The following is a 19,411-nucleotide window of genomic DNA, read 5'->3' on the forward strand; positions in this document are numbered from 1 at the left end:
GCTAGGAATTTCCAGAGAAAAGGAAAAAAAAAAAAAAAAAAGGAAATCGAATTATCTTTTCTTAAAATACAATGAAAAATATTCACCAAGCCACTTGGAAGTCTAAATGCACAAGAAATTAATTTCTCAGATTTGGTTTGAGTTTAAAATTTAAAACTTTGTCTCTTACCAAACAGTTTGTTATCTTCACATTGTTTATAATTCTGGCCTGTACCTGCCACTTTAAAAGGACAGAGACAGAAATGTCTCTGCCAGCCGACAGAAAAAGGTATTTAAAAAACCATAAATAAAAATGTTAACCATGCAAAGGGTCCATCAGTGCTTTTTACTCCAACACGGTACTGCTAAAACAGCACTTCCCTCTCCCATCAAACCCTGAACAGCTGGACACGCGGACACTTGCCATGCTGAAGATCAAGCTGAAACTGTGTCTCTAGTAGTGGAAATGGAACCGGTCCCTGAACACAAATATGTTTCTCTAGAAAAGAAATTAATGTTTTCATTAAAAAGCAATACCTGAGTAAGTATAATATTTCAGCACGGGTTTATTATTTCCTAGACTTGTTGCATAGCTTTTTTTAAAAAGAAATTTCCATTACATGTACTTTTATGTTTCATCCCTGTCCTACTTTATAACACGTTAGAAAATTATCTTGTCACTGTTTGTTCAATGTACACCCCTGTCTGATTTAATCACCTTCTGCAAAACAAACCGAGGAAGACTATTATGAAAGACAGCAGGATCCAGGCACCTGGAGCTTCAAAACTCAGAAGGAACAGTAAACATAACCTACTTAGAGGAGATACAGAAACAAGCACTACTCACAGAGATTACATTTAGCTTGCCTCTGGCCCTTTATTTTTAATTAAAAAGCAATACTTCTGGAAAGCCTCCTCAATCTTTCCAAAACATTCAAGTGTTATGTTACCCATTTAAAAACAGAACTGTAGAATTAATTTCAATTAATTGCTTTTTAAATCATAGCTTTTTCCAGCCCACTAAACTGAGTTCCAAAGGCTGACAGATTTACTACCAATACATAAAAGACAACTGGTAAAGTTATACCATACCGCACTAAACTTGCCGGGAACATGAAGGTTTTTGCTGAACAAAGTATCCTCCCCAGCAAATCGGGCTGATTTTCTGAAGCTGGTACCTGGGATGAGCTTAGGACCTGTGGTTTGGAGCTATGATGTTTGCTGAGGACTGCCATGGGTATGACAAGCAGAACTGGCAAGGCAAAGAACCCTTACTGGTTCAGCTACACCTCACTAAAAACTGCCATTAATCTGTGCTTTTGGCACAATAAAAAAAAAACAAAGGCTCTAAACAAATGGCCCAGCCTGATTATTTTAATGCAGATTTGCATTCTTCACCAAACACACCCAACAAAATCTCCGGATCATAAATCACTGTATTGCGTTTCTCTCAGGGTAAAGGAGGGGACTGAGAGAAACCAGTCACTAAGGAGACCCTATCTTCAAAGCCAAGACTGAAAAGGTCCACTCCTGTCCCCAGGAAGGGCGAAGCACCAGTAAGCTCTCCGCACGCTCCCAGACCTCACCGGGTTCATACAGTCACACTGCACTTCAGCAGAGCTGCGGCCTTCCGTCACCTCCTTCCCTGCTCTCCCAGCTCATGGCTCCGGCATTCCCAGTGCACAATACACCACAGACCCCGTTCAAACGTGCTCGGGCAGACATGGAGTTGGCGTGCAAGAAAATGAGACTGCGCTGTGTGTCGGTAGGGAAGTATCACAAGCAGCTTCAAAACACAAATCCAGGTTTTTGTTGCGGCTGTGCATCACATGGACAACACACTGTTCCCGCTCTCTGCTCCAGATTTTCAAATCTTCAGCAAAGGGAGTGAAGGAAGGCAGAAAAGGGAAAGAGGAGACTTCTTCCAGGCTCTGGCCCCACCACTCACAGCTGGAAAAGCAGCTCGGACAGTGCGTTTAGCACAAGTCTTCACATTATGTTGTGATCATGGAATCATAGAACCATCTAGGTTGGAAGACACTTTGAAGATTGAGTCCAACCATTAACCCAGCACTGTCAAGTCCACCACTAAAGCACGTCCCTCAGCACCACATCTACACAGCTTTTAAGTACCCCCAGGGATAGTGACTCAACCACTTCCCTGGGCAGCCTGTTACAACGCTTGACAACCCTTTTGGTGAAGAAATTTTTCCTCATATCCAATCTAAACCTCCCCTGGCACAACTTGAGGCCATTTCCTCTTGTCCTATCACTTGTTACTTGGAAGAAGAGACCAACACCCACGGAGCTACAACCTCCTTTCAGGTAGCTCTAGAGAAGGATAAGGTCTCCCCTCAGCCTCCTTCTCTCCAGACTAAACACCATCAGCAGTTCCCTCAGCTGCTCCTCATAAGACTTGTGCTCCAGACCCTTCACCAGCTTTGCTGCCCTGTGGGGATTGTACTGTTCTGTGGGAGAGCAAACCGATTTTGCAGGAAGGCAGGAAAGCAACCAAGGCCTTCTACAGCCCCAGGAAAGAGCAGCCCCAGCAAAGGTTAGATGAAGATCTAGAGCATTCATTGCTTTGTTTAAGGACCAAAACTAGAAAGGTTTGTGTTCCACAAAGCATGCTGCCTGGAAAAGTGCAAGTGTGATAACCTAATATTCCCGAAAGTAACTTCCAGGAGGAAGTCCCAAGAAAAAACTGTGTTTAGTCTCTGCCAACCATTACTCCAGGTTGAGTGAGAAAGTCTTGAGACTCCATCAAAAAAGAAAGTACGTGGGGTCATGGAGCCCAGCAGCAATCAGAGAACTGGCCAGCCCCATGGTCATGGGAGCACATCTCATGGATGAGCAAGGGCAGCTTGCGGATATCCTTTGCCTGACTGCAAAGAAACTTTACAGGCACACAGAGTACATAAAGTTTATGGACAGAGTGAGAATAGTTTATTGTAACAGTTGATCTAGTCTCTCAAATTAGAAAGAGGACAATTTTTAACACTAAAAAAATGTGAGTTTATGACAGAGAGGGCAACTGAGAAAGGCATTTGGAGGTATGACTAGTGCTCAGTTTCAGTTATTCTTTGTCATAAATTCAGAGTTATGACAAACAAACTCTAAACATGGAGAAAAGCACTATTTTGTGTAAGCTTTGTACCGACATTTTCTTACTTTCCCAATAATGACAATAAAGCAACAGAGACACCGCACAGTATAGCAGTTTTAAGCTGATCTTATAATTCTCCAAAACCAATACTGGTCAACCTAGTAGTGATCTTGGTGACTCTGAGAGTTTTGTAGTCAAGTTTATGTTAACTCAGTCAGACACTTCACATTCTTCCCACTCACCAGGGGTTTGTTACACATGGAACATACACTGTTCTTCCCTGGAGCTGATATTCGCCAACAGATAAAATATTGTTTTCCTCCTATTACAGCATTTTTCACTTCTTGAAGTTACAAAAAAAGGCTTACAGTTTTTACTCTTCAATTAATTTCACTGAGAATATTTTTACTCTTTCACTTGAGGAGTTAAAAGTGGCTTTTCTGTATCAATCTGCTGTTCAGTAAGAGTAAATGTCCTCACTTTGCCACGGGACAGAAAGCCGCATCCTACTGAGGATGCTTTATATCCTCAATTTGCAAGGCAAATCCTCAAATTGTTACCTGTGCAGGTAGATCTTTAAAACAGGATCTGAATCTCCTACCAGCCTCTTTCTTATAGGTAGCCAGTGAATACTCAGTGGCATTTCTCACAAACTGAGAAATTTGGCTGTGATTTTAGACATTTTTTCTGGGGGTTGTTTTTTGGTGGTTTTCTTTGTTTGGCTGGTTTTGTTGTTTTTCTTTTCTCCAGCAACTATGCTTAGCAATCCTCTAAACAGAAATAATTTCATTTAAGCAACTATTTATTCTCATAATTAATGTTTGAATAAAAGAGTTGGTACTGTTTTCTGTGAGAAGGCGTCAGAATTATTTATGCAGGATAGGCAGAGGAAGAGTGTCTACCTACACATTGCCTCAAAAACTCAGCTCTTCTCAAGAATAACGTTTTCCAGGAAGAAATCTTCCAGAGTCAGGATGATCTCACTTGATAGTAATAATCCAACTTCCAAAATCACGTGGGAAGCTCCTTACCAACAAAACTGAAGTCAGCATTTGCACTGCACTGAAGTGTAATTTAAGACACTACACGTGGTGTGGATCGATTCTCGTTATGCCTTACCCATAGAAAAGTAGCTGCCCCACAAAGAAAGCTCAACAGCATCTTTGTGAGGAAAGTCTAATAATGGTCAAAAACATGGTCCCCTTCAGCATGTTTCCAATGAATCTTGCGACTCTGCACGCTAGGTAGTTGACCATGAAATCAAATCACCAGACAACCAAGCACTTAAGCATCATCTCCAACATACACCAAGGGTTTGCCTTCTCAGTCCATCTCAGGTCAGAGAAGAGTCAGTGATGCTGATACACCATCCACTAAGAGGCCAAACATCCTCACAGTGGAACTACCTGCCTCACTGCAACCAGTGCATTCCACTTCTCTGCAAAAAAACCCCACGTGCTAAATTCACTAGGCAAGAACGGCTCTCTAAGGACATTCCCACTGGCAGCTGTTCCTCCGTTTGCAAATTCTCAAAGAAACAACAGTCCTTGGCTGCTCAGCTTTGGCTGACAGAAGAAACACTTTAGAGAAACTGCAGGATTTCAGTCTGTAATGTCAGAAGTACACAGTCAGAACTCCACATCTCTGGCTTCTAAGGCAATTAATACTCCATTGTCCCAACGAGATCAGCCCCTGGGATCAGGTAACCAAAGATGAGCCTGGAAGAAAGATACTGATCAGGGAAAAAAAAAAGAATGGGGGGAAGGACAGACATTAAGCATCACATCACAGACTCAATGGTTATATCCCTAACCTTTGCTCTCCTCCTGCAAGCATCTCAACAGTGTATGGGAGAGGACTGTTTTCCCGTTATTCTAAAATTCTAAAAGCCCAGAGGTACCCATTTCCTGCCTGCACAAAAAGGACCACAACGCTTACTTCACATTAAAGCTGGAGTGAAAGACAACCACAAGTAGAAGCACATGCTCCACAGAGACCTCCGATTCAAATTCAGATCCTGCTTTTATTGTTACGGCCTTCCCCATAACAGGTTTGCTCATCTACCTCTTTCTCATGCAGGCTTGCCTCAGAAATCGCAGAATTATGCTGCTGTCAGCTTCCAAAGCTGGACTTTCAACAAGAAAATGACCCATGGCTTTGGCACTCCTAATGCAGTGAGTTTGGAATGGCCTTGCAGACACTCCTGAATAAAATGAAAGATCTTCCCCTTCCAGTACTTCAAGGGGGCCTACAGGAAAGCTGGAGAGGGACTTTTTACAAGGGTGTGTAGGGGCAGGCCAAGGGGCAATGGCTTTAAACTGGAAGAGGGGAGATTTAGGTTGGATCTAAGGAAGAAATATTTCACTTAGAGGGTGGTGAGGCACTGGAACAGGTTGCCCAGAGAAGCTGTAGATGCCTCATTCTTGGAAGTGTTCAAGGCCAGGCTGGATGAGGCTTTGGGCAACCTGGTGTAGTGGAGGGTGTCCCTGTCCATGGCAGGGGGGCTGGAACTGGATGATCTTTGAGCTCCCTTCCAACCCAAACCATTCTGTGATTCTATGATCTGTCTTCCAAGCATGGTTTGAAAATATTAAAAGAAACTCACAATAGAGACAGACTAACACAACATGAAAAGCAGCGAGGAAAAAAAGCTGATGAATCACAGAATCCCAGAATGTTAGGGGTTGGAAGGGACCTCAAAGGATCATCTCGTGCAATCCCCCTGCCGGAGCAGGACCACCTAGATCGGATCGCAATCTGAAGAGAAGAGCTGGAAAAGAGATCACGAGTGAAAAGCGAACCAACACAGGAAACACGAACTGCTTCAACATCCGTACTGCCGGGATCCTACAGCGCCGAGTGAAGCCCCAGACATCAGCACCGCGACATCAGCTGCGCTGCGCTCCGCCGCCCCGGGGCCCCTCCCGGCGGCGGGCGGGCACGGCGGGGCCGGCCCTGCGTGTCCCTCAAATCCGCGGGCCGGGCGAGCCCTTCATAAGGCGGCGGGCGGCGCGGCCGGCCCGCTGCCGGCGCCATGGAGGCGGGCGGGTGCCGCATGAGCGGCGCGGAGCCGGGCGGCGCGGCCGTCATCACGCTGGAGGACCTGGCCGGGGTGCCGGAGGAGAGCCCCGACTCGGCGTACCACAGCAACGGCAGCAACCCCGAGGAGGAGGAGGCCGAGCGGATGGAGGACGAGGAGCAGGAGCGGCTGCTGAGCTACTGGCAGAGCGTGGGCAGAGGGCACCAGGTGGACGTGCCCCGCGGTAAGCGCCGGGCGGGCAGCGCGGGCCGGGATAAGCCGCTTACGCCCGCGGGGCTTCGGGCGATCAGGGCGGCAGCTCTGCCGAGCCCACCGGCCGGCACCGGAACCTCCCCGGTTCTTTCCGACCTTCAGGTCCGCGTGCCCACCGGTGCCGGTGGCAAGTTCCCCCCCAGCGGGAACGGGACGGACGGGCCCGGACCCCCGCAAATCTCCCCCCTCTCCGGAGGGAGCCGGGCCGGGGGCTGGGACCCAGCTGGCCCCCGGGGAAGGCGCGGGGGAGCGCGGGCCCCATCTGCCCCTTCCTTCCCCTCGCCAGGCGCCCCTCGGCCGTGCCAGCCGCAAGGCTGCCCCTGCAGAAGGGGCTGGGGCTGGCGTTCCAGCTGGCCCGAGGAGACACGGCCGAGGGCACAGGAATACACGTAGTGCCATGTGCCTCTGATAAAAAGTCCGAGCTAAAGCTCTGTGCAGGGCGATTCGAAACGTTCTTCGGACTTAGAGAAGCGGCTGTAGCAGTGGTGGATCGACCTATTCATGCTAAAAAGGACTGAGGAGAGTTTTCAGCCTTAATTAAAAATTAAATTTGACTAGCTGCAAAAGCACCTGTCTTAAGAACCTCTCCTCACTCCAGCCATCCAAGAGGTTAGCGCGTCAAAGAAAGAGCTGAATTGAAAGATGGCACTGAGTAAACAAGTAAAAGGCTCGACTTTGCTGTTTGACAGGAAGCCTCCCAGGCTTACCTGCTTAAAAATGAAAAGAAACTATTTCTTAATAAAGCCAGCAGAATCTGAAAGACTGTAACCAGCCAGATAGCTCCTAACAAGCAGCAGGGAGTGACTGCAAACCTATCTCATTCGGAACCTTTCAACTCATCTGCGCGGTCCGGCGTAGGGAAGTAGAGAGAGATCTTTAGCATCTCCTGGTCAGATAAATCCCCTTCTCAGAGGATGGGACGCAGCAACACCTTGAACAACAGTGCACCTAGACACTACCAAAGTGAAATTACTGTTATTTTAAACTTTTTGTATGTTCCAACGCAGCAAAAGAGGCTACAACTTCCTTTTCAAGTCATGCCTAGGAGCCTCACCTTATCTTTCTAACGTTTTAACTGTGAAAAGTAAGGCCTCTTCGGGCACTAAAAGAAGGATGAGGTCAGTCTGCAGAGAATTCTCTGCCCCCTTACAAGGGGGTTTTGGATGCCCTGTGCCAGCAGTGCCATCCCAGTTTCAACACACACCACAGCAGCCACGGGTTTGGGTCTGAAATCAGTGCATCAGATCCGAGGCTTCTAGTCCTGCAGCGGCAGAGAGGGAGGGGGAGAGGAGAGGGGCACGCGGGAGTGAGGGGTGAACATGCAGATGCCAAGTTGCTCCTTAAGAGGAGCTTTGTGCAGCAGAAAACAAGATTCCTTCCCACGAAGTTATCTGGTACACATGGGAATTTCAATGCCCTGTTTCACTAAGATTTATTAGGCAGGATATCAAGCCTAGGAAATATGTCCAAAGTAGTATTTTACCATATTTTAGTTACTGCCTTATAAAAGGTTTACTTTGTTACACTAAGCAAATGTTACCAAAATGTAAATAGAAGATTTTTCTTCAGATGCTGTCCAGAGTAGACTGCATCTCAACTAGAACAGCCTAAGAGCTTGCCAGGTTAATGTACGTGATCCATTCGAAGATCAAGTGTTAATATCCGTGTTTAGTACCCAGTCAGCTAAAGCGTACCTGAGCCTCATGGAACACCTCAGAGAGGAAACCCAGATGACTTTCTGGGAGGAGAAATCCTCCCTGTCCATATGGTGCAGACCACCTCTCTTCACTAGTGGGCCCCATCCAAGCAGCTGGTGCCACTGAAGCCACAATGTAAGAAAATATGAGAACTTTACTCAAAAATATGAGAACTATTGACTACCAGCCTGGTAACTGTGCAGACCACAACAGAACACGTATTTCTTATAGTCTAGCGGTCAAGTCTGCAAAATAAGAACACTGCCCTCCCTCTTATCAACAGTTCTGAACTGCCACAAGCTTTGACGCCCATTTTCTTCCATGGGGACAACAGAGCTTTCCAAAAGACGATGTGCTCTGTAGCTTTTGCTAGCACCTTTCGGAGTAACAGGAACACTGTAAGCCTTCTAAAAAAATCTAAGATTTTGTAAGATGTTGATAACAGCAGACATTGATATGGCTGACATAAATGTGTCACTGTTAACAAGATCTTAATCCTATAGACTGACTAGCCTATGCCAAACTTTGCAACAAAAAGGTAAAAGAATATTAAAGGTGCAGGAAGTTACAATCTAACTTTCTTGGCTTGAAACCTCCGTTTTGTCTACTCCCAGTAAAAGCAGAAAACATGCTACAGCAGTGATTTTTCGATGTCTCAATTCCAATTTCAATGTAAGAACACTCATGAGCGAGCAAGCTCAGGAAAGCTGCTGCCATCAAAACCATCTACCTGCTCAAGCATGAAGTCACCAAAAGATACTCAGTATACAAAGCAGCATCCCCTGAGGTCAAGCACCCGGGCTCCAGATCAAACCACCCTTGCAGGTGGTTTTCCACCAATTCCAGTGTACGTCCCCTGCTGAGGTCACCTCGTGCAAGTGGCAGCAAGGCTCTGCTGGACTGCCAAGACATCTGTCGGTGAAGAAAGTGTGCGGGGAAGGACCGGAGTCTCCATCACTGGGTCATCCAGCGATGATGCCCAGCCCAGCACAGAGCCTCCTTCCAAGACGGTGCTCACAAACACCTTCCAGAGCTGTTTTCCAATTGCTCTCTCCAAGGTGCACGTCTAGTGGTTCATTTTAGCATGAAGGTTTGGTCCCCGTATTCAACAGCACACCAGTGTTCAAGTTTGCAAGCTCGGACTGGCAGACACATGTTAAGCAACTCACTGGTTTGGGCAGTATAATCTAAGTGTTGTCCAGGCTAAGATTTTCATAATCCATATGTTATACTGTCATGCCTGACAGGTATGGATTCATAAACTGAAGAATAAAATTCCTGAAAGGACTTAACTAGTTGTAATCCCTACCCTATGCATTAATATGGAAGGAAAAAGAAACAAACCCCACAGTCACCAAGAAAAAAAAATCAAAAAATAGAGTTAACATTTCTAGAGTCCTAAAATGTTTCTTAATTCTCACGTACTCTGCGGGTAATTCAGTGCTGAGGTCTAATCTACTTTTGTTTTTCTCTCGGCCTCCAAAGAGATCAATTCTACATGCTGGTTATTACTTACATCTTAAATGTTTCCCAATTATATATTTAAAAATATTTTAAATTAAATTATATTATATTCTAAAATTTAATTTAATATTAACTAAACGTTACCTTTCTCCCCTTTATTAAAAGGATCTTTACTATTCCAAATAGTCTTAGAGCTAAGACCCCTGTGCTGGATGCCAGGAGATGTAGGTTTGATTCCCAGCTCAGCTACAGATTTACTCAGTGACCCGGGCCAAGTTAATTCTCCTGCATCTTAATTCTCCTCTTCTCTGGAACACGGATCGTACTCTCTTCCCCCATCATCCTGCCTTTCCCACATAAGACAACGAAGCATTTAAAACACCCAAGAGGAGGGCTTTCACTTCAGTTGAAACCGCAGTCCTTTTCGTGCATGGCTCATACGTACCATGAGGTAGTATGGCAGAAATTCACATCCAGGCTTTCAAATATATTAAGATATAATAGATACTAAGTTTCTCATCCTCTATCAAAGTACAAATGTCTACATTACTTCAAATTTCAAAGGCAAAGGCCTAACTCTTCTGGAAGAGAGGCTTTCCGTTCCTAAGACTAACCTTACATCCAGAGTTTCCAAGCCTGTTTGCTAGGGCTCAACTTCCAAGCATAATTCATTTACGAACTGCAGCTACATTGAAGTCAAGGCAACCATAGCTGCAAATACATCTAATCCAGCCATAGTTAAATTACAAAACTGTAGGAGAACAGAAGTACCAGAATGTGCTAGTGTTATATATGCAAGTGTAGTATATTTGCTCCTTCCATCTCTTTGGGCTTCGCTGGGAAGTGTAACTATTGATACAGCCTGGATGATTGCTAGTGTCACTACATGTAGAAATAGAGAATAGGTTCACTACTTAATTTCTTACAAAATGTGAGAGTCATTCAAAAAGTCACAGCACATTTCAGTTCCATCTCAGTATTGGTAAGCTCAGCTCAGAGATGATCACACATGTCAGACTATACTCAGAGCCCTTCTTGTTCCAAAGGACAAGACAGACAACGGCAAACACAAGCAGCATGCAAAACACACGGAGTCCCGGCTCATGAAACAAAGTTGGTATGTTCCATTTCATCTTTACTAATGATCTGTAGTGACTACAACTATTGAGAACACTGAACTGCCCTATTTCTTTCTGCCAGCTGTAGTGGAACCTGACAAACAGAATATTGAAACTTCCTTTGCTCTACTTCCACCTATATAAGTTATGTTTCAGTTTTTCTAGAATGTTAACATTGAGTCCAAGTCAACAGTCTTCTGCCTCTTCCAAAACGAAATAAAATCCTTCACCTAATGCACTGGTATCTAATCAGACAGCACATACAGACAAAACTACTACGCAACAAAAAGGCATTGTGTTAACACAAATCTGCATTCTAATTTCTTTGTTAAACAATCACATGTTGTCTTATGATACAGTTCTTCAGTGAAGTACACACTGAGGAGTTTCGAGTTTCCTCATCTTATGTTTCTTTAACTTAACAGGACACTGTCCTCCTCCCTCATCTGTAGTTTTTACACTTCCATCTCCCCTCCACATCCCGCCTTACTTCCTCCCCTCCAGCCTGAGCACAAGGGGTTGTCCCAGCCCCTTCTGAGCATCCTCCTGCCAGAACTAGCCAGGTGGCCCTCCACCAAAGTATTCCGGGTTCACCAGTGCCACTGCTGTACCATGGAGCCCCAACCCAGGCACAGCGTGCGAAATGCAGCTTCACGAGCACCGAACAGCACAGTCACATCCCGTGACCAGCTACCTTCTTTCTGATACAGCCCAGCGTGTGTCCTGTTTGGTGAAGCCTCCTGAAGCTACAAACAAAAGTTAATGTTCTCTTCTCCATCTTAATGAAAACATTTGTTCACCTTTTATTTTTAAATTCTTCCCTCCTGCAGGGTCTTACTAGAAGGGTTTGCATTAAAATCAATAAATACCGTGCAATTCATTTAAGACCCAGAACTCCACTTTGCATACGCCAACGCTGATCCCCACAGCACCACAGCTGGGATGCACTGTCCCTGTTTTAACACTCCCAGAGACTGCGACCAGCAGCGAGTCCCAGGGAAGGGCAGTGCGGCACGCAGGCACAGTGAGTACCCGGCTCGGCTGGCACCGCAGCCTGCTGCGCTGTGCCAGTGGCTCGGGCACAGCAGCTCCTGAGCGACAGCGTGGCCCTTGCCCCACACATGTCCTGACTAATGATAGCACTGAAACATGCATAATGTCAAATGCTGAGGCAGAATATTGGTCATAAAACATCTTCTGGAAATGACAAAGTTCCACAGCAGCTTTTCTCTGAACCCAACAAGAGCTGTCAGCTCAGTTCACTTCTTCAGGTGGGTAAACTTTAATTCGACACAGAGAGAGCTGTGGGCACTGGCAAGGCCGTCCATGCAGAGACAGAGTCCCTTCACCTTCCCTACTAAATTTGAGGAGCCAACTAAACTCATGACACACACAGCAAGAGAAAGTGGAACGAAACATGTTGCACCCTTGTTTCTATAGCCTCACATCTAAAACTGGCCCTGTGCCGTTTTGTTGCAGACATGGCAGAGCCCATTCAGCAGCTGACGAGGAATAACAGCCCCCAGGAGAGACAGACCATCCCCTTCACTCTGATCCAGCGCAAAGAAAAGGTACCGCCTCCCTTAATTTAACAAAAACCCCTCATATTTTGACACTTGAAATAAAACGCCCATTTTCTTCATTTAAATCAATGCATTTGCTTCTTTACACAATCCTGTTAATAAACCTTAGCAAAGAATACTTTAAAGAGATTAATATGTAAATTTAAACCCAAACATGTACTATTGTATCATGGGTCATAATCAAACAGAGCAGCAATCTCCAACCCATCTTATCAAAGCCACCTTATGCTCGAATGAAAAATTGAAACTGATGTCCAGCAAACTGCTTACAGCTGAGGAAACGTACAAACAAATGTCTAACCTTAAATACATGACCAATCAAGAAAATCTTTACTAACCATGCATGAAAAATTCTTGTCACATTTCTTTAAAATAGATCTATACAATTCAAATTTTAAAATATCTCAATATGATCAAGTGTATTTCATCTACAAAGTTTGGGACTCCTGGCTATTTACGTTGTAATTAAATACTTGAAAGTAATTTCTCAGTACTACTTTATTAACTGCAGATAAATAATAAGGTTATCCACTGCTATTTGCAACTAAATGTTTAATACTGCAAGTCCAAAAGATGACAGTTCCTTAATTTAAAGGAAAACTACCTAGAAGCCTGCTGAAACAAATTTTGGTCCCAGATCAGCCACATATCCCTTCTCGATTTCCATGAGGAAGGATTAAAATTCACACATTCCTTTCAAACTCATTTCACTGGCAGCTGAAAACAAGATGCAATTATTCTTACACTGCAGACAGATGCATGCCCTGCATTTGTTTTGGATATCTGTTTATCATATCCTGGACCTTGAAATGAAGCACATCTGAGCTAAGTATTAAACAGAACGAGCTTAGGGTAGAGCTGACACTTAAAATCATTCCTCATGCTCACCGTTCTCCCGGCCACACACCTAGAGAAGGGCATTTCTTTATGCTTCAGGTAAATCAGTGAAATATTGCTTGACTTTTGTTTGCTTGGGTTTGTTTGGGTTTTTTTAGGGGATTAACTTAAAATACAAAATTATTATTTTGTGTTTGCAGCTTGGAGATCTGCTTTACGAGAAACGTCAGTATGGAAAAGCCAAATGGGCTTGTATAAAAATGCAAGAAAAGCAATACGAGCAGAGCATTTGCCTCGGATTCATGAAGCTCATGAGGTACATTTGTGAGCAGAACTCCTCAGGTAATTGGTACCGCAGTTCTACGTTAAAAGTTAAAACGCTGTATTTATGCACCAGCTCCTCCTAATCAGGGAGATGCTTTTATCAGCTTTTTCCAGATACTCCACCCTGTCCATAGGGACGTTTCCTTGGCAAACAGCCTTCCCAGCAGAGGAACTGGGAGCACCAAAGTGCTGCTCCCCCTGCACACACGCTAGAAGAGAACATCTGCAGGAAGCGCTCCCTGTTTCCAAGGGCGTTCTGGCCACTACAGCTGCCTGGGAATTGACTTTTTTTGTAAGCTATCAGCTATAAATGAGGCTTTTCCTACAGAATTTTAGCGGGATGGTTTCCACAGCAGTACTGAAATTGCGTGTCCTAAGAACCTACTGAAAGCGTAACGCCAAAGGGACCACAGTGTTTTGCCTCCTTTGTTTGAGTTCGTGATGCTCAACTTGCACTGGCCTGAACAGACATCACAAATTCATGTGGGTGAAGCACATTTTCCAGAAAGATAATCCAGTTTGAACTCAATTACTTTAAAATAACGGCAAATCCACCATGTCCTTGATAACTTGTGCCTGCACGAAAAATGAGCACCTAGTTTCCAATCCAATTTAATCCCGTTTCAGTTCTCATTTTTTCACTCGTGAGTTGATGAAAATGTTTTGCAGTGCCCAGTGTTTTCTTCTGTAACAGTACATATGTTGGAACGAAGTCAGTCCTGAATTTTCTTTCCAATAACCTGAAAACATCGATCTTGAAAGCTTTTCCTTAACCAGGTCTTTTCCCCAATCTCTCCATTCTTTTGACATGGTTTAAAGGTAATTTTGGCTCCAGAACAGGGCGGGTTTGTTTTCAAAGTGTACAGAGGCAAAGCTCCCACTCCCAGTCACCACTGCTACCTGCACGGTCGGAATCACAACCTTTCCCTATAGCACTGCACGAACATAGCAAGATGTTTGAGAAGAGCAAATCCCAAATGAATTCGCAATGCAGCCTCCTTGTCTTTCCTCCACGGTTTGTTCCCAAGTATTTAAAGCATTACGCAAGGTCAGTTTTCAAGATAAATGGGGAAAGACGTTAAGTCAAACTCTTTGTCCTACAGGAAGATAGGGGAGCTCACCAAATACCACATTTTAGACACAGATGTACAGGTATATCCCCGATATCCCTGTTCCTTGCAGGGGGGTTGGACTAGATGACCTTTGAAGGTCCCTTCCAGCCCTAACCATTCTATGATTCTAGGTATGTAGGTTTTAGAGATGTATGTGTGTATACAAGGCATAATAAAATGCTACTTCCAACTTGGAACACACAGCCCCATTTTCTAAAACATCCTACTGAATTCCTTTTAGTAACTAAACTCTGCTTTGTGGTACTCACTTTCTGTTATTCAGTACGGGTTCAGAAGCCAAGCACAGTATGTAGACCTCCTGTTGTATTTTCTAAAAAGTCATGTCTGTCTCCTCAGGACTGTACTTGGGGATAACCATTCCCATTGTGACCATAGTCCACACAAACGAGTCCCAGTCGGAGATGACCCAGTCAGTGACAGTAGCGTACTACCTGCCTGAAGTGCTGCAGGATGAGCCACCTCATCCTTTTGACTCCGACATAATCATTGAAGAATGGCCTTCTACTATCGTTTATAGTAGGTAAGAAACATTTTAATTTTGTTCTAGTAAAAACGGTAAAAAGATGCAGTTTTCAATTTGGGCATGTTACATCTTTTAAACTGAGTTCTAAAGTCTAACAAACAGTAAAGCTTGATTTCCAGTAATTGTTAAAGGCTGCTTGCTTTATCAAACTGGGATATTCAGGACCTAATCACTCCCAACTTAACTGGGAAAATGCTGTATCTGTAAATGTGAGATACAACAGCATCCCAGAACACACACTAGTCTGTGTAGTTGGGAACAAAGTGACTTATCACTGAAAATGTTAAGAAAAAACTTAGCTGTTTGAGATCAATCACAGTCAGGTAGTAACATTTGCAAAACATGACTAAATAATTTAGAAGGAGGCATTTCTAGGCTCTGGAAAAACTGTGGATTTTAAAAAGAAGTCGATTGTTACAGGAGCTTCAGAGGAATCACCAACGAAGACTCTATAATGAGAGAAATAAACCTGTTGGCGGAAATTCTGGAGAGTCCCGAGTTATATTTGCAGGATACATTCATCATTGCAGGATACACAAACCCAGCGGCTGCCAATCGACACAACGAGATATGGTTCCTCCAGAGACCATAACCTCCCATTTCTGATGCTTCTCAGTTCTGATTTACTGGCAGAACCTCACAGGTGAATCACGTGAGACTAGATGTCAAACCCTCAAAGATTTTAGAAACAAACGTGGCTTTTAACCAGTCTGGCAAGGCAACTGCTCCCATGTAATCATCAAACAGAGGTAACACCTGAAACACACACAGTTTTTACACAGTTTTTATGGAGACTTTTAGCACTTTGAAAGTTAGCTCACCTGACCCTTTTTTTTTACAAGATAAAGGAGGCAGAGACCTCTCCCTTCACCCATTTACTGGCATCTCTAGACTGCTCGTGGCTCGGCACGGTCCTGGGGAGATCCCGGAGCCCTCCATCAGCTACACAAAGGCCCTGCTGGGACTTTCGGTGGGATACATGGTAAAACCACCTCACACATTGGGGCTATGCTTCAGAAAAAGAATGCTCAGGTCTTAATTTCTGATGAGAGCTACCAGATGTAGACCACTGGGATTAAACCAAGGAGTAAGAGCAGGCCAGTGCTGACTGCGTTTAATGCCACGATCTGTGGAGCAGATCCTTAATGCTTACCTCAAAAAGCATTCAACCAAAGTCCTTTTAACCTTGAGCAGAGACCAAGAAGGCAGAACAGTCCTAATGCTCATTAAAGTTTGGATAGCAAAAATTACAGCTTACTTTAATCACACACTCATAGTAATCTCCCGACTATGTTTGGCATTCCTAAATAGAAAGTGGTTATTCTTAACTCTTCAGCTTTCTAAACTCTTTCTCCTTACAACTTTGCTGAATGTTAAAATACCACAGCTGAAGTAATTAATCTGTTCAGCAGTTTTTACACCCTTCTGGCCTGTAACTCCTCTGGGTCCTGTTCCAGTATTTGACCACTCTCACTGTGAGAATTTTTCTTCCTAATATCTAGTTTTCCATGTTGCAGTTGTTTCTTTTACCCCTCATCCACACGATAACTCCTCAAGCAGACAACTGCTAGTCCAAAGGCTGTGATGGAGAGACAAGCTGCCGTAGCTCTGCATGCACCAGAAGGTCTGAAAGCAGTGCTCAGGCTTTGCTGTTCGCTGCAGTTAAAGAGCTCTTTAGAACCAGGGTAGCCAACAGTTCTGCTCTCAAAATCCCTTCGTGATGTCTCCCCTCAGGTACGATGGTAGAGTTTAACCTTGACACTTAATAGAGGTAAATGTCTTCTTACGTAAAATTTCATTCAGGATATCACATTGTTTATTGATTACAGGACTTACTTTAAATAGAGCTCTTGTGTTCTCCAGTTACAACACACGGAATGGTGACCAGAGCCAGTGTCTGCCAGCTTAGGGCAGAGTTAACTGGCAAACAAAATGGATTTATGCAGTACTTCTGAATAAACATACAGGTCTCCAGAACTTTAAGCCTCCTGGTTCCTCAAGGCTCTCTGCTGCACAAAACTGACTTCACACTTAACCTAAAGCCTGTTGCTGAACAGCAGGATCAGAGAGTGCCTGCTGGCTCTGGCTGACCTTGTCTAAGCACCAGAAAGGTGCTCGCTGGTAGTTGCTGCCCACAGAGATTCCTTGGGGAAACAGCAAGAGGGAGAGAAAAAAAAGAGAGAGAAAAGCCTTAGTTTTAACACAAACAAACTGATAGTCTTTGTGGGGAGAAGAAAAAAAAAAATAAATCCTCACTTTCTTCTTCTGAATGTCTGATGTCCCCAGCTGTTCAGATATCCAGAACAGCCATTTGTATTGCCACAAATTTACTGGATGTTAAACTGATGGGGGAAGAATCTCAAGACTTGGGTTGGAGATCTTTCCTGTTCCAACCAGAAAGCTACCAAATCCAGTTTGCCAGGCAACAGCACACATGCTTGTGCCAGCTGTGGTCACATTTTGTCTGATGTGCCAATTTAAATGCACATCAAAGTATTCCTTACTTAACAGAACAAGATGATGAAGGTACCTGTCATGTCTTTTATTCCTTTCAAGTCATTCAAGACAAAGGATCATATCCAGGGGAAAAAAAAAAAATACACATAATCAGATTTCCTTTTCAATAGGTTGAACTGTTTCCTGTTTGATTTTTATGTATTGTGCTTTTTATTTATTTTTAACATTTCCTCAGATTGTTGGAAATGCCAGCCAGTATTAAAGTGAAAGCTAACAAATTAACGGAAAAAATAAAAAGCTTTTAAAAACGGAGTGCAGTAGAGGGCCCAAGGAGGCATTAAATAACAGGTTTTCTTTTGTCTTCACCCCCCACTCCGAGATTTTTATAAGAGCAAATGAAAACAATTTTCACCTTTGACAAGGTTTTATGGCAAATCAAAGAAGTTTCTGCAATTTGATTGCGTTTGTCAGGTATAGAAATTATACTAATGCTTTGACACAACGAATGTCCAATAGCTATTGGAAGCAGTTAAATCCTCTCACCATAAAGCACCAGTTTGTACATACTTTACATTTTAAACACCTATTGCAAACAGCATTTGCTATATCCCATGTCTCTTTCCATAGGCCATCCTCACCTAAACACTTCTGTGACTCAGCTACTTTTGGGTATGTTAGAGAAACATTCTTGCTACTGAAACATAAAAATAAGGTATTTATCTGCTGAATGTGCTGATAGCCTAACTGCAGCTAAGTGTTCAGTGTTGTTTCGTGTGAAACTGTGAATTCCAAGATAGTGTTTGTTTTGACTTATGGTAGAAGGCTTCTGCTGCTAAGAAAGAACCCATTAATCTCGAGTTCCAAGGTACACTTTATGGCTCTGGAACATTGCACCAACTGCTGCAAACAGCCCTCACAAGCACAGGCACAAAGAATTTTCCACTCACACACAATAAAGTTTGCTTCATGGTTACACCAGAATGCCAAGGAAACGTTACCATTGCTCGAATACATCACTTCAGAAAGTTTGGAAACATTATGTCAAGCGTGAGTACCTAACTCCTGCTATCAGAATAGCTATTTTTATTGTCCCTCTGTGGCTCCACTTGGTTAGTCACTAATTAAGAGATTTTTATTTTTAATTCAAAGTTACTAGACTTCCACTGTTCAAAGGAGATGGTAAAACAGAATTTACCCGTATTTTTTTAAGATTAAATGATGTAGCCTTAATAGATAAATGTAGTCCCGCATACCGTGTATTTTTTGAACAAGCATTAGTGCCTAAGAAGTTTATTCCAGCTATTGTGATACTCAGGGCCTTGCTTATTGTACGCATACAAATACAAACATAATTTTTCCAGCACCGTTGCGTTATGCTATCTTACGCTGTCCTTCACTTTCACTGAAATGTTGTCTTGTTTACTGCTACTGTTTGTGAAAATTAAAGATTTTATTGTGCAGAGTACGCTTGGCTTTCATGGTTGTAACAGACGTGCAAGCCCTTTTGCTGTCCTTCCTTTGAATGGGAACAGCAGAACTCACAAGTCGGTGTTCTGATTTTACAAAAGCCATTTAACCCTCAAACGTGAAATGGTTGCTCTAAGACCCAAACACCCTAAATAACTTTCAAAGAGTATACATCCTGTGAAACCAACAGGTACGTTTGGAGCTCTGCACCTAGGTGCTGCAGCCAGCAGGTCTGCCAGCAAACTCCTCCTCCTCACTGCAAAAGCCATCCACAACCCCGCTTTCGTCAAGTGCCCAGCACAGCCCCCCCAGTTCCTACTGCAGCACAGACTGGGGCAGGACTTGAGAACCAAACTGCAGAGAAGCAGTTCTTAAAGTGACACAGGTACTTGAGTTTTCTCCTAAATCCTGATGCCACTCAGAGCACAGCT

General features: G+C 43.8%; 2 protein-coding genes across 2 annotated transcripts in view; one reads left to right on the plus strand and one right to left on the minus strand.

Annotated features, from left to right (window-relative positions):
- The window catches only part of FANCM (FA complementation group M), an 80,124-nt gene that overhangs the window by 54,926 nt on the left and 5,787 nt on the right, over positions 1 to 19,411 (minus strand). The gene's annotated exons all lie outside the window — the stretch shown is intronic.
- On the plus strand, positions 6,120 to 15,648 carry LOC104377129 (heme-binding protein 2). The gene is made up of 5 exons (XM_086613870.1): positions 6,120 to 6,348; positions 12,136 to 12,227; positions 13,277 to 13,418; positions 14,870 to 15,053; positions 15,477 to 15,648. Exons 1-5 carry the CDS (start codon positions 6,120 to 6,122, stop codon positions 15,646 to 15,648), a joined length of 819 nt encoding a protein of 272 aa, XP_086469996.1.

This window comes from Tauraco erythrolophus, chromosome 6, assembly GCF_009769465.1.
Source record: "Tauraco erythrolophus isolate bTauEry1 chromosome 6, bTauEry1.pri, whole genome shotgun sequence".
In the NCBI taxonomy this organism is placed as follows: Eukaryota; Metazoa; Chordata; class Aves; order Musophagiformes; family Musophagidae; genus Tauraco; species Tauraco erythrolophus.